Source organism: Panicum virgatum, chromosome 1N (genome assembly GCF_016808335.1).
Source record: "Panicum virgatum strain AP13 chromosome 1N, P.virgatum_v5, whole genome shotgun sequence".
Taxonomy (NCBI): Eukaryota; Viridiplantae; Streptophyta; class Magnoliopsida; order Poales; family Poaceae; genus Panicum; species Panicum virgatum.
Window position 1 is genome coordinate 62,173,046 of NC_053145.1, and position 14,745 is coordinate 62,187,790.

The window sequence follows — 14,745 nt, forward strand, 5'->3', positions numbered from 1 at the left end:
TGTAACGCGACCCCCGCAACGTCCCTCTCCGCTAGAACCGCACGGTACGGTGCGGCCCGATTAAACGCCGCCGCTCCTCGCCGTTATGGTTTCGAATTTGAAACCCCAAGCCCCCAACGGCACGCCAACCGTCGGATCCGCCGCGCTACACGTGTCAGCCCCGCAGGCCAGCTGGCGGAGGGGCCTATCTGGAGAGCACGCGTGCCAGGCGCCGAAGCTTCCTTCCGTTTACCCCGTTCGGGGGCCTGCACGCCGTTCTCACCGGCTGCACCCCGTCGCCCCCGCGGGCGCGTGGTCGCGTACCGGCCGCGGCGGGTGGGGCCGGCCGCACGCGACCCCGGCACCGCGCGGCGCATCCGGTCCGCCGCCCAACGGCCAGATCCGGCTAACGGCGCCGTCAGACGGGAGCGATCCTGGCCGTCGGATCGGGAATCCCATCCCCGCGCCGCGGCATCTTATATTTGTACGCGCACGCGAGCGCCCGACGGAGGGGTCGTGAGAATCCAAAGCGCAAGCGGCAGCCGCAGGCAGCGCCGCGCAGGCGTGAGAGGGAGGGGGGAGAAAAGGAGGAAGCGGCCAAGGGGAAGCGAGGGGGAGGCCGGGGCGGCGGCGTGCGTCAGATGGGGAAGTACATGCGCAAGTGCAGGGGGGCCGCGGGCGAGGAGGTCGCCGGCGTCGAGGTCACGCAGGTCGTCGGCGTCCGGACGAGGTCGCGGACCGCGGCGGCGCCGGTGCCGGCCGGCGGGGTCGCGAAGGTCGCCCCGAGGAGGAAGAAGGCGCTGGCGCCGCCGAGCGTGGCGGCGGGGGAGCCTGGCGCTGGCGGTGACGGCGGAAGCTGCTACATCAAGCTGCGGAGCCGGACGCTGTTCATGGCGCCGCCTCAGCAGCCTTCGGCGGCGCCGAGGGTTCCGGTGCCGGCGGAGGCTGCTGGCGCCGGCCAGGGTGCGGCGCTCGTGGCCGGGCTGTCGCGTTGCTCCAGCACGGCGTCGTCTGTGGACGTGGGGTGTCAGGACAGGAACCTTGCCTGCCGCTCCGGCGCCGCGGAGGTGAGAGAGGGGAAACCCTAGAATTCGAATTCAAAAATGGTTCGAGATCTCCAGCGCCTCCCGTTGCTGAATTCCGTTTCTTTTTCCTCCTGTTTTGTGGCTCCACAGGCTGGCGGGGATCACAACCTGGAGGTCTCGGGGAGCAACTCGGAGAGCGGCCTGGAGCGCGAGATAAGGTAGGAGAATTTTCCTTGTTTCTCCCAAATCCTGTCGAATTATGCCTTCCGGCGTGCTCCTGACGTCGTTCCCCTCGTGGTTTTTGGAAATTCAGGAGAGAGACGACGCCATCGAGCCGGGCGCACGGCGAGGTCAGCGATCTGGAGTCGGATCTGGCGGGCCAGAAGAACAACGGCCAGTCGTCGCCGGCGACAACGTCGGGTCCCCAGCTGATCACGCCACCGGCGGACGAGATCAAGGCCTTCTTCGCGGCGGCCGAGAAGGAGCAGGCCGAACGCTTCGCTGCCAAGTAAGTAACCTCGTCGAGCTACCAGTGGCCCGAAAAAATTACCGCGTGCTAGTAGCATGCAACGTAACGTTACTGGCTTACCGCAAGCGAATTTCTCTCCTCCCGTCTTCGTGGCGCGTGCCGTGACTCGGTGTGCTAGAATCTGACGTGCGTGGCTGCGCTCTCCCCTTGGCAGGTACAACTTCGACGTCGTCCGCGGCGTGCCCCTCGACGGCGGCCGGTTCGAGTGGACCCCGGTGGTCGGCATCTGAAGCGAGCGTGCAGTACAAATTAAAGGGATCAACGGAAGCTAGAAAGAGGAGGAGAAAGAGATGCCCCAAAAAAATAACGGGAAAGGAGAAACCAAAGAAGAAGCATCATAGCCTAACCACCATTCAACTGTTTATCGTCGCCCATGCCTTACTTTAATTTTCCTGAAGTAGCTTGTAGAAGAGTCGCATCCGTAGTGTTTACTGTTTATTCAGGGAGGTTACCTTGACCCCTATAGAATCATCCGCTCACTGTAATTGCTCTCCTGTATTTTGGATGGAATTTAATTCACTGTACAGCAGCTAGCTGCCTTGCAAATCTGATTGTCTCATCAGTTAACCACCGCTGTTTGGGTATTTTTCTTCCCTCTTTGCTGCTGGTCCTGAATCCAGATCGACCATCCTTCCGCATCACGCTATGTTAGTTCCATCTATCCATCTCCATCTGGATGGTGCTACTTCGTTTCGTATTAACATCGAAGTACCCCAAGGTGAAAAAATTACCATACGTTTCTATGTACATACCAACACGTCAGACCTGCAAATAATTCGTAAGAAATCTTTCAAAGTTAGTTTTACCGGGCTATATTTACCCCAATAGTAGTGTTGATGAGAGGCGGCAGCAGCTAGCAGAAGAAGAAGCAGCCATGGTGACGTAGAGCGCACACGAGCGATCTCGGCGAGATTAATTTTATCCCCTCACCTGCATCTGACAGGACGCAGTGGTACGCCGCATATATAATCCCCATGCATCTACTGCTGTATCCCAGGACAGGCGGCAAACTGCAGTGGAGGCTTCTATGGCTGGCGTGCCGTGGAAAGAAGGTTACGGCGAAGATGGGGGCCCGCGGCCCTCGCTTAGCTCCCCTCTCGCCGAGGCGGATCGCGCGCTGCTAGTGGAAGCAAGTCACCTCCTGCCTGCCTGCCTGCCACCACCATCATCAGCTCAGCCTGGCAGTTAAAAACCGCGGTTAAGCAGTAAAGCGCGATTAAAGTAAGCAGGGAACCATGATTAGCTAGGCTCTGGCATAATTAAACAAGTGTCGGGATACATGTTACTGGGAGATGATGAGGTGAGAGAGATGGCTTTGGATCATGTGAGCACATGGGCAGGGTGGCAAGTGGGTCGGGCGGGGATGGGGTGGGAGCAAGGAATGTTACTGCCATCGGGATCTGGGCTGCTCAGTAGGTTGGTGAAAACAAGGAAGGCCAGGGCCAGCGGCCAGGCCAGGCCAGGGAAGCAAGCCACCGCACTGCGTCGCCCACTGCCGCTTGCTGGCTTTGCACTGAAAGGGAGTAGGGCTTTTTTAATCCTGGACCACTGTTTCCCGTGGCTTTACCTCGCTGCCCATGGGCTCTTCCTCTCCGTTTCCTGGCCGGCTGCTAATCTAGGTCTAGCCCAATACGGGAAAATTCACTCCACTGGGTTTTTATCCAGCTACCTACCTAGTATATCGACGTCCAAGACTCCAAGCTGAATATATTCTCGTTGTCAGAATGTGTTTTTTTTTTGTTACAGACCTGTCAAAAAGAATCCACGAAAAAAATACATTATCATTAGATAGGTAGCATTATGCGGCCAGGAACATTATTATCATTAGAGGCCGACATGACATTGCCAAGATGGAAGATGGCGCAGCGCGCGCTTGGAGATCAGACTAGCGTGGTGGTAGTTGAGAGCGTAGAATAGTTAGTGTCCAGCAGACGTGGAGGAAAGAGGCTGGTTGATGATTGGGGGTGCATGGGAGAGATGGGCGCCGTGATCCACCAGTCGAGAGCACGTCACGTTCGACCACATTGATGGCGAATAAACAAGCAGGCTTAGCGTCGAGCCGAGATCCGTGGATGGTGGGGGAGATCTTGGGTTGGGAAGCCGGGCGGCAAGCGCATCATCCCACCATCACCGGGTTGGGCAAGCAAATGAAAATTACTCAGTGGGCAAGTACGCTTCGGGGGAAGCGTGGCGGGCCTTGGAGTCTGCGCCGAGGAAGGTGAGGATCCCCAGGCCGGTGAGACATTCCGCGAAAACCATCCAGTGGTGGCACTGAAACTCTGGTTCTTTTTTTGGTGGCACTGAAACTCTGGTTCTTTTTTTGGTACTCCACTTTGTGTCAGCTTTGGAGTCCGGTAGTATGGCTGGGAAAAATACCCGAAGCCCGAACCCGAAAAACCCGAGCCCGAACTCGAAAAATCCGAACCTGAAAAACCCGAACCCCAATTCGGGTTCTAACCCACGGTACCCGAAATTATTACGGGTAGTTCGGGTATTGGGCTACGGTACCCGAATTACCCGAAATCAGCCCAGCCCATAGATGTGTTTACTCATTGTATGAAATCAGCCCAGCCCATGAATCCTCTTAACCCTAACCCCACCCCGGCACCCCCAGTCGGCCAGTCCCCCACCGCTCCACCCCAGTCCCGCCGCCACAAGCCACAGCGCCCCTCGCGAGTCGCGAGTCGCCCGTCCCGTCCGCCCCTCGCGTGCCGACCGCCGTCAACACGTCACCGGCTCACGCCGCCCGTCTGCAGGGTGCAGGCCCCCTCCCAGCCTCCCCCCAATGCTTCGCAGCGAGGCGCCGAGGCCCCTCCTCCCCGTCCCGTCCACCCCCAGCCCCAATCGATCTGACCCCGGCCGCCGCCCGACCCTCCTCGGTCCTCACCCCCGCCCCCGCCCCCGCTGGCCGCCGGAGCTCGACGGCCTGGTCCCGCCCCGCCCCCGCCCCCGCCGGCCGCCCGCTGACGCCTCCGCCCCGCCCGTCTCCCGCGGCGCCTCCACCCTTGACGGTCCGCCGCCCCTGCCCCGCCGGTTGCCGTCGCCCCCGCCACGCCACGGATGCTCCCACGGCCCGTCGACGCCCCCGCAGCCCGCCCCCACCGCGCCGCTGACGCCCGGCCCCCGGCCCCGCCGCCGACGCCCCCGCGGCCCGCCCCCACCGCGCTGCCGACGCTTCACCTCGGCCACGCCGCCGACGCCCCGCCCTTATCGGCCCTCTTGATATCGGGTAGTTCGGGGATTACCCGAACCCGAATTTTCGGGTACCCGAAATGTCGGAATTTTGTTATTTCGGGCAAATTTCGGGTATCGATTTTCAAAACCCGAAATTTCAAATACCCGAAAAGCCCGACCCGAAATTTTTGGGTTACCCGAATGCCCAGCCATATCCGGTAGTGGCACAGACTGGTGCACAGTCCGGTAGTGGCCAAGATCTGCAGCCCCCCTCTAGAACAAAAACCCTTTTTTTAGACGGCGCTGTATGCTGAATCGAGAGAGAGCCTGATACAGTGGCATAAATTCGAAAAGGGGATCCTGCTGTGCGTGACAGTCTGACAGTGGCTTATAAGAAACGAGGCCAGGGAATGACAGCGTTTACAGCAGATGGCGTCAGTTAAACGCCCAGATGCTGGCCATCAATTCGACGGATCGGCATGATCTTCTGCTGCTACGAGTACGGATCCTGTGTTAAGTGAGGTGCCTGCAAATTCCGGTGGAGTAGAAACTAGTATGACGATTCGATCCGGTTCAGGTGAAGCGACGACAGGCAGATCGACCAATCAATGACGCCGAGCCGGTGGGCGGGGAGTACGGGCGAAGGACGGCCGGTTGGTGTTGCGCGCGAGCAGCTGCTCTGCTGCGAGAGGTTGTTCGTGAGCCAAAGCCAACGGCATGTTCTTCCGGCACTGTGTCAAGGGTACTTCCGCTGTACGTACGGCGCCGCTTGTTTTTTGTTGATGTTGCTTGGCGCATTCATTGGCGTCGCAGCCGCTTGCGTGGTACGCACGCACGGGAGAGCGGATTTGTGATTACGGGGTGGGTGGATGTGGATGGTATTTGTGCGAAATCCGTATGTGGTCACGGGATGATCGGCTACGGGTTTGTTTGGATCTGGTGCGGGAATTTACGACGGGGCGAATGGCGCTGCATTTTTTTTTACCGATGGATGGATGTGTGAAAGATCAACACAATACAAACCCATTTTGGACGAGGGTGATTGCTTTGGCCTTTGGGGAACTTTGATCGGCTAAATCTTGAATGTTATTAGTATGGTTCAGAGAGCAAGACAATGGGTGCGGAAACTTGGCCCATGGGCGAAGACCTGCTCGGTGGCACTGGGACACGCACGTGGGTCCAGTTTAAACAACCCAGGCCCATCTAACGAAGAGCACGCACACCACGTGGTTGCGTCGACAGGACCACCCAACTTTGTGAATAGTCCTAAGCCCAAAACCAGGCCACGGCCCATCGCGCCGCGTTTTTTTTTCAGTGGGTCGGCTCGACCTCGCCCACAGGCCCCAGCCGCGGCGGATCGCGCGCCCCGCCTCACGTCCCGTCCCGCACCGCCCCGCAGCACGGCGTTCGTGGCGTGCTCGGCAAAGCTCGCTCTCGCGCGTGCCGTCGTGGTTCCCAGCTGTAACAGATTGACGCTACGGCACGCGACGCGACGGGACTTGCTGTTGGTTGGTCGCGACCGGATCGGCGTTCGTGTTATTATTAGGTCGTGCGGGCACGGGCCAACGGCCTCGCCGGGACGAGGAGCCCGCCCGCATCATTGCGCCGGGTCGGCCAGCCATGTGTGGCGGCGTCGCGTTGCGCCCGCCGATAAGACCGGCCGGCCGGTGTGCGAGGACAGGCCGGCGTGCCCCGCCCCCGGTCAAGGTCCACAGGGCGAGCTGCGAGCTATGGGGCCTGTGGCTCTGGGAGGACGACGTCACGCACGCACGCGCACCGTTTGATTGGCAATGATAACAACAGATTCAGATGCATCCCTTCTCCAGAACGAGATGGACTAGCAACAAAATTTTGTTGGCAACGCGAGCTAGCTGCGATGCGAAGAGCTGCTCGAACACAAAGTTGCATTTGTGACCGCTGCCTGCTCCCTGGCCAAAGTTCTCTTCGAAATTTGTTTCACCTTTCAGGAATTCAGGTACTTTTCGGTTGTAGCATCAGCCATCAGATTACAGTGAATCAGTGATGCTACTATGTTACCACGATCTGAAGTTCTGAACTTCCTGCATACTTCGGACAGGGGTGCATGCCGGCCAAGATCTCCGGCGCAACGAGTTTGCCTCAAGATTTGGCGATAGGGCGTAGCTTCCACGTGATGCTGCCGTGGCAACAGTTCCTAGTCCATCTTCAGAGGTAAGGGGAGTGCATTATTGCCTTGGCCCTAATGGCTATGCCTAACCCGATTAGAGAGCCGCTTCTCTCTCTCTCTCTCTCTCTCTCTCTCTCTCTCTCTCTGCACCACACCACCAATCAATCATCGCTTCCGTTATTATTGCTCTCGTCATGGATCGCTGCTGTTTCATGGAGACACTGCATTGTAGGCTTGTAGCACGCTTTTGGGTGCGCTGTTGATGCGACATATCCTCCGTGACTCGTTATGGGTTCCTTAAACTCTTGTGCCCTACACATCCCTTGCCAATGCCGCCACAGGTGTGTGTTCATTACACAGGTCGCGTGCTCCATCGGTTGTAGGGTGCGAATGGGTGCCCCTAACTCTCTTAAATTCAACTCATTGATCTAAAGAGGATCGGTGATCATCTTTAGCAGCACCAGCAGCAGCAGGAAAACATGACATTTACCATCTCTTTTTTTTAAGGAGATAACTCTGCTTTATATTGAAAGCAATTAAGGATACAACGCAAAGCGTTTAACCAAGTCACAAACTGGGGTTACCAGTTTACAGTCTAGGCTTAAAAGGAAACAGACAAGCAACACTAAAGGAACTCAATGTCCGAAACAGATGTCATCGAAGGTCGGAAACCCATCGCCTAGGCTTTTAGAAGCTCCACCAGATCTCTTACTTTTTCTCTATCAGAAGCTTTCGATAGTGGGCTCCATCGCTGCATAAAGCCGACAAAAACATGAAAGGTTTGAATGGCATTATTAGGAAAAATATGCTCAATAGCCATTTTGTTTCGGGTAGTCCATAGCGCCCATGCTAGACTAGCAAACAAAACCATGCCCAAGCGCTTTGGGAAATTACAATTCTTACTCCAAGTTGCCACGAGGTCCTCCCAGGACCCTGGTTGTTGCGCCAAACCTAACGCCTCTCCTACCCCAGCCCACAGGAAGCGAGCCAAAGAACATCTGAAGAAGATGTGATCAACATTCTCTGGTTTTCCACAAAGGCAACAGAGGTGGCTCCCTTTCTAGCCCCTGCGTTTCAAGGCTGTAGCCATTTGCAATATGTCATTACTCAGCTGCCACAAGAAGACCTTAATCTTCAGGGGGGTGCGGACCTTCCGGCAACTATTCGAATCTTTCAGCATCACACCCCTATTGGTCATGAAGGAGTAGAGTGACTTGGTGGAAAAGACCTTAGAATTCTCCAAAGCCCAAGTGATATTATCCAGTCCAACACTTAGGGAGGAATGCTGTAACCACAAGAGGAGTTTGTCCAAGTCATCCTTTTCAGTCGTTGTCAGACTTCTCCGAAAGGGGATAATCCAATTTTCGCCATCCCAACAGTCTGCCACCCTTGCCCGAGGGTTGGCACACATTTTATATAGATCCGGAAATTGGATTTTGATTGGCGTATCTCCTTTCCAAGTATCCTCCCAGAACATAGTATTGGCTCCGTCTTTAACTTGAAAAATGGCCCCCCCCCATTTAAATAGATGTTTCACCTTATGAAGGCTTTGCCAAAACTGGGAGGCACCCCTGGGGGAAGATGAGAAAAATGACCCATTTTGCATATATTTAGCCTGAAGGATCTTAAACCAGGTTTCATTCGAACCTTTGGCAATTCTCCAAATCCACTTGACCAAAAGACATTCATTCATCGTGCTAGTGTTGATCATCCCCAAACCTCCCTGGTTTTTGGGTCTACAGATCGTGTCCATTTTGGCCATGTGATACCTGAATTCCTCCTTAGCTCCCTGCCAGAAGAAGTTGCTCCTAATCTGATCCATCTCCATATGAACAGATTTTGGGAGTAAGTAAAATCCCATGGTATACATAGGTAAGCTAGAAAGATAAGAGTTTGTGAGAACTAATCTATCTCCCAACGACAGGTTTCTACCCTTCCAAGGATCAAGCCTTTTTCTCATTTTATCCACCAAGCCCATAAAAGCACGACTCCCAACCCGATGTTCAGCGATTGGAAGGCCCAGATATTTCATCGGCCACTCCCCAAGTCGGCAATTCAGCATGTTGGCTAAAACCTCTTTACGTTCTTGATCTTCACCAAACACATAAACATCACTTTTATGGAAATTAATCTTCAGTCCAGAGAGCCACTCAAAGCAGTACAAGATCAATTTAAGACTCAGTATTGATTTTTCTGACCCATCAATCATGATTACTGTGTCATCCACATACTGAATATGAGAAACCCCCCCTGGAATCAGCCAATCTAAAGTGCCAACCAAATGACCCTTTGCCACTGCTTTATCTAGCATATTGCTTAGGGCATCAGCCACCAAGTTGAAAAGAATGGGAGATAAAGGATCCCATTGTCTTAGTCCCCCAAAAGTTCTGAAGTATGGTCCCCTTTGTCCATTAATATTCACACAGACACGCCCTCCTTGGACAGACTGCATGACCCAATTGATCCACTTAGCAGGGAACCCTTTTCCTACCAAAACCTCTTCGAGGAAGTCCCATCTCACCTTGTCATAGGCTTTCTCAAAGTCAATTTTTAGAATAATGCCTTTTCTCTTTGTTCGTTTTAGCTCATGAATCACTTCGTGCAAAACTACCACCCCTTCCAGGATATTTCTCCCCTTCACAAACCCAGTCTGATTACTACCTATTACTGTTTGGGCCAGGACAGAGAACCTGTTGGTTAGTACCTTGGTAATCCCTTTATAATCCATATTCAGAAGACAATTTGGTCTATATTGTTTAATGTTGTTAGCATCCTGGGCCTTAGGAACCAAGGTGATAACTCCATAATTTAACCTTCTTATGTCCAACACACCCTTGTGTAAATCTTGAAAAAGAGCCAGATAATCGTTACCAATGAGTTGCCAGAAGCTCTTGAAAAATTGCACCCCAAAACCATTAGGACCAGGAGCTGAATTATTCTTCATGCTGCACATGGCTGACTTCACCTCTTCTTCTTAAAAATCTCTAATCAGGGAAGCCCCTTCTTCCCTAGATAGGATATGACGGCCAGACCAAAAGGATGAGGAAAGCCTCAAATTTCTAGGGGGGCCAGCTCCAAAAAGGCTTTTATAGAAGGTAGTGATGTGCTGCTCAATTTCAGCCTGATCAGTTAGCACCCCCTGATCCCCTTCCAAACAGCTGATGAGGTTTTTTCTCCTTCTCCCATTAGCAAATTTATGAAAAAAATCAGTATTAGAATCACCCCTAAGGACCCAATTTTCAGAACTTCGATGTTGCCAGTGGAGCTCCTCCATTTGCAGAATCAGTTCTAATTTGTCTTCTAATTCATATCTCAAAGCCCACTCACTTGGGCTCAAAGGGTTAGAATTAGCTAAATTGTCAAGCTCCCTCAATTTGTCATATAAAGTTTCTTTCTCTTTAGCCTGCTCTCCCGAATGTTTGATATGCCACCCTTTCAAACGTTTTCTAAGAAAACAGAGGCTTCCATGCCAGGCGTTGATAGCCTCCACCCTCGGAGGACGCCTAGAGGAAGCCTGAATCCAGTTGTCTCTCACCATGGGTTCAAAATCAGGGGTAAGAAGCCATTTGCTGTCAAAGAAGAAATATTTTAGCTTAGGAGCTCCCTGCTCCCCGGAGTCCAAAACAATGGGAGAGTGGTCAGAGCCAACTTTAGTAAGACTCCAAGCATGAACAAGAGGAAACTTATTTTCCCAACCATCAGACATAAGAAACCTATCCAGATTGACCATGATTGGGGAAAGCTGTTTATTAGTCCAAGTGAATTTGCTCCCACTTCTGGTCACTTCCCTAAGCTGGTGCTTACCAATGAAGTGAGAGAACTCCCTCATCAAGGTGAGGTTGTAATTGTCAGAGCTTTTCTCCTCACAGGCCCTGATTAAGTTAAAGTCTCCTCCTAAGAGCAAAGGCAAAGTAGCAGCAGAACAATAGACATCTAATTCTTCCAAAAAACTATGAGAAAGATCATGATGTGCAGGGCCATAGACAAAGATCAAGTTCCATCTAAAGTTAGACACCCTGCCTCTGATAGTAGCACAAATACAAAACTCTTTGATCTCATGATTCTCCACTTCCAGGACATCCGACTTAACACACAGTAAAATACCCCCAGACCTTCCTCTTGCTGCCAGCCAGAACCAAATGAAGTTAAGCCCCCCTGCTAGCTCATTCAGTTCATGGTCAGAGAAATCTTGCTTTACAGTTTCTTGCAACCCAACAATATCAATGCGTTCTTTCAGGATTTAGTTCCTGACCTGCCCCTTTCTAGCAGCATTCCCCAGACCCCTCACATTCCAAGAAAGGACTCTCATTATGAGAAATTAGAGGGGGCCTCATAAGAGGCAGAGGCATTAGGTCCTCCCATATCACGAGTACCATTATCTATAATATCCAAACCTAAATATTGCAGATCCTCCTCCCCTGGAGAGATTTCTTTATGTTTAAGTTTGGATAAGTAAGTTTTATAGTTTGCTTGGGCCAGATCAGCCCTAACTAATTCTTCTGCTTTCATAGCATTAAGGTTTTCATATAGGAAATCAGCATTAATGTCTAAATCTAGAGCAATTTTTCTAAGGTCATCATTAGAAGCATTATTTAGAATGGTGAAAGGATTACCTGTCAGCTCATCCCTCTCCTGTGCCCTCTTCATGGCCTTCTCAGCAACGGGTATGCCATCTCTTGGGATCCTGGAACTAGCCCTGGTAGCAACAGTCACCTTTGGCTTGGTCGGCTTGAGTTTTTTCTTTCTGGAAGGAGGTTTCTCCCATCCCTGGTCACCTCCTTCATCTGTCAGTTGACCTTCCAAAGAGCTATCTTGAGTACAGTTGATATCGTCATCAGCAATCACTAACTTTGGCCATTTATCCTTATCCATGAAGTACACCCCTTCTGCATTATGAACCATAAGCTTCTGCTGCGAAAGATCTTGATCTTGAGCCCGCCCTATTTCTTCTTCCTGGGACAACACCTAAGACTGTTGGACCAAGCAAGGCTCCTTATCACTCAAACCTTCCAAACTTGGGATCATGGGACTCTCTTTCCATCTTAAAGCATGCATTGAGCTTGTTTGCATTACACTCCACCACTCTTAAAGCATGCATGCTCTGAATCTAAAGCCTATCTAACTGTACGCAAAGTGGCCTCGAGCAACATCTGTATATATCTATCATTTTTTTAGATCTCGTGGTGCCATGCTTATCCTGTTATATACTATCCACTATGCCTAGACGCCCGTACCGTGCGACGGCCGATAAAATGGAGACAAGGCGGCCATGAAATCCGGTAAAGGGACATCAGCGTTTGTTGACAGTCCTATTTGCCTGTAAAGATGGGAAAGTTGAACATCACCATTGCCATGCTCGCGCCAATACAATACAATAGTGCCGCGCCTGAATTGTATATCCTCTAGTTCTCTTTTTTTTTTAAAAAAATAAAAATAAAACTGAGTGCCCATGGATTTATTTTACTTGATTGGGCGCGAGGAGGATTCGATGGATCTGAAGGCATTGCAAGCATAGAGGCAGCTGTGCATCCATGACAGGCTGCAGAGGACATGTCGGGAGGCCAGAGGGAAGATCGATCACTTCATCAAGTCCACTAGGTTTTTCAATTGAAAAAGATGGTGATCATTTTGCCAGGAACAAAACAAAACAAAAATGATCATTATGCAGGCCAGGGGCAGGGGAGAGCCTTCCTTCCTCCACTAGCTCTCGCTGTCGCCTCACACATGCTCGCTCTGAGGCTCTTGTCCCTCTCTATATACTCGTCCAGCGGAGCAACGAGACAAAGGAGAGCACTGTTGATCCCCAGAGGGGCGGCCAGAAAGGCTCCATCACTGGTAACTACAGCCTCCTCACTTCACAGATCTGGCCACCTGGCAAATCTAATCATTGCACCATAAATTTCCCATCCACACAGCCACTTAGCTTTGTACAGGGTGGAGAAAGCCAAGAACAAGTGAAAGAAGGAGAAGCGAAGACTGACCATGGATGGATCGAGTGAGGGGACAGCTTGCTAGAGGGAGATGACAGCACTTATGCAAGAAAAATACACAATTTTTTTTGCTCTTTTCAACGGGCCATCTAGCACACAAGCAAACTCACAACAATCTACAAAAACCTAGCCCCTGGATGGCGACAAGCACAATTCAAGAGGTTGATCAACAGCATCAGGGAGGAGGGAGGACAAAAGCTTCATGTGGAGCGCGTGTCCTTGTGCCCCATGCCTGTCTCGTCTTCCCCGTCGGTCACCTCATCATAGCTCCTGCTGGGTGAAGCAAACAAATCTGTGATGAGACAAGGTGTCGACCGAAATTAAGCGTAGCTGTGGACGCATGCAGGAGATACCGACCTGATTGGACGCGGCCATGTCGGCGGTGGGCATGTCGGCATCGGCGATGCCCTTGTCGCTGCTGCTAACCTTCTTGGCCGGGCCGTTGCCGCCGCCGACGCAGAGCGCCTTCCGCAGGCCGAGCATCTCCTTCCACCGGCTGGATCCCTTGCTGGCGGAGGCCCTCTCGTCATCGTCGCTGGCGCCGCCGCCGCGGAGCTCGTCGCGGAGCGTGGTGGGCGGCCGGCCGGCGAAGGCGCCGTTGTCCTTGAGTGGCAGGATCCTGCCCTTGGAGAAGAGCTGGTCCGCGGCCATCATGGGGTGGCTGCCCACCGAGAACTCGAAGTTGAGGTCCTCCTCCTGGCACCGCAGGCTCATCGCCCGGTTCTGCACCGGCGGCGGCGGCTCGACGGCGAAGTCGCTGGAGAAGGAGATGCGCGGGCCCAGCGCCGCCGGCGGCTGCGGCCCGCCGCCGAACCCCGCGGCGCCGTCCGGGTTGTACATGTTGATGCACGCCATCGCGCGGTCGTGGCTGTGCTGATGGTGCGCGTCGCCTGACCCTGACCTCCTCGCGCGCTTCCGCTCCCTCTCGCGCGCTGCCTCCTCCTCCTCCTCCTCCTCCTCTTCCACCGTGAGCTGATGAGCTGAGCTGAGCTTCCCGTGCAGCGCAGGATGTGGTGGGGGCTTTTAAAAGGTGGTGGTAGCGGTGGTGTGTGACTGTGAGGGCGGAAGAGAAACGGTGTACCGAGTGGGCGGTCTAGTCACTGTTTGGGCGCTGGCAGGTTAGTTTGGATGGTTTATATAAGGGAGGGAGCTTGGCGAAATGCGTGGCGTGGAGGTCTCCGGTGGATGGGCGATGCAATTGTTTAGCACCGCCTAGAGTAAATGGCGATGATTGAGGTGTGCAGAGGCCAGGATGGGAGTAGTAATCATCCTTTTCCCTGGTTATTACTAGTTACTTTATGCTCTCTTTGGTAGGACTTGGGCAATATCAGTTGACGTTGGCATGATGTAAACCTGTGTCATTGACTATTACATACACCACCTTCATCTCTTCAATTAGCTTCCATACACACTTTGGCTATGACGTTTCTCTGACTATCAGTTATCTTTTTCCAATAACGAGAGTAAACTCTCCAACTCAAACTGCATATTGAATACAGGCATTGCTTGAAGAGGACAGAGCGATCTGTCCGCGCCAGAATTTTGTTTTACAGTCCCAGAGTTCTTAAGCTTCCCCCCCGGGCAAGGCATGTGGAGGAAAATGAGATGATTCCCAAACCTGCTCTGACTTTTCTTTTCTGTCAACTTTGAGATAAGAAGGCTGGGTCGCTGGTATGGTATGCGATCTCGAATTCTCGAGGGGTTGGATGATGGATCGCACGTCTCCACACGGATCCGACGACGCATGGACGGACGTACGTGGGGGGAAGAATCGAGAGCGTCGGCGTCAGAAAAATAGATTCTCTCTTCTCTCTATAAAGGGTGGAGTTGCTTGCATAGGTGTCAAATGCTGCTGGTGCCTGGTTTGACTATGGTCAAAGTATATTTTGTCCAGGCCTGCAT

The 14,745-nt window shown here is 52.9% G+C and overlaps 2 protein-coding genes across 3 annotated transcripts; one reads left to right on the forward strand and one right to left on the reverse strand.

The window, feature by feature from the left end:
* The first annotated feature begins 492 nt into the window (after window positions 1-492).
* On the forward strand, window positions 493-2,103 carry LOC120653841 (cyclin-dependent kinase inhibitor 1-like). The gene is made up of 4 exons (XM_039931520.1): window positions 493-1,046; window positions 1,155-1,222; window positions 1,318-1,512; window positions 1,688-2,103. Exons 1-4 carry the CDS (start codon window positions 621-623, stop codon window positions 1,761-1,763), a joined length of 765 nt encoding a protein of 254 aa, XP_039787454.1. The 5' UTR covers window positions 493-620; the 3' UTR covers window positions 1,764-2,103.
* A 10,331-nt stretch (window positions 2,104-12,434) lies between these two features.
* On the reverse strand, window positions 12,435-13,982 carry LOC120653842. 2 transcript variants are annotated; one of them, XM_039931521.1, is made up of 2 exons: window positions 13,201-13,982; window positions 12,435-13,116 (listed from the first exon to the last, which is right to left on the reverse strand). In XM_039931521.1, exons 1-2 carry the CDS (start codon window positions 13,696-13,698, stop codon window positions 13,105-13,107), a joined length of 510 nt encoding a protein of 169 aa, XP_039787455.1. In that variant the 5' UTR covers window positions 13,699-13,982; the 3' UTR covers window positions 12,435-13,104. The 2 variants fall into 2 exon arrangements, with proteins under 2 accessions (XP_039787455.1, XP_039787456.1); XM_039931522.1 differs by having other exon boundaries at window positions 12,708-13,113; window positions 13,201-13,953.
* Window positions 13,983-14,745: the final 763 nt, after the last annotated feature.

Excerpts from the sequence above, each read along its gene's own strand:
- LOC120653842 (XM_039931521.1), bottom strand. The coding sequence starts at position 13,698 with ATGGCGTGCATCAACATGTACAACCCGGACGGCGCCGCGGGGTTCGGC.
- LOC120653841 (XM_039931520.1), top strand. The coding sequence starts at position 621 with ATGGGGAAGTACATGCGCAAGTGCAGGGGGGCCGCGGGCGAGGAGGTC. Across the intron at positions 1,047-1,154 it reads GCCGCTCCGGCGCCGCGGAG|GCTGGCGGGGATCACAACCT; the intron begins GTGAGAGAGGGG and ends GTGGCTCCACAG. Across the intron at positions 1,223-1,317 it reads GGCCTGGAGCGCGAGATAAG|GAGAGAGACGACGCCATCGA; the intron begins GTAGGAGAATTT and ends TTGGAAATTCAG.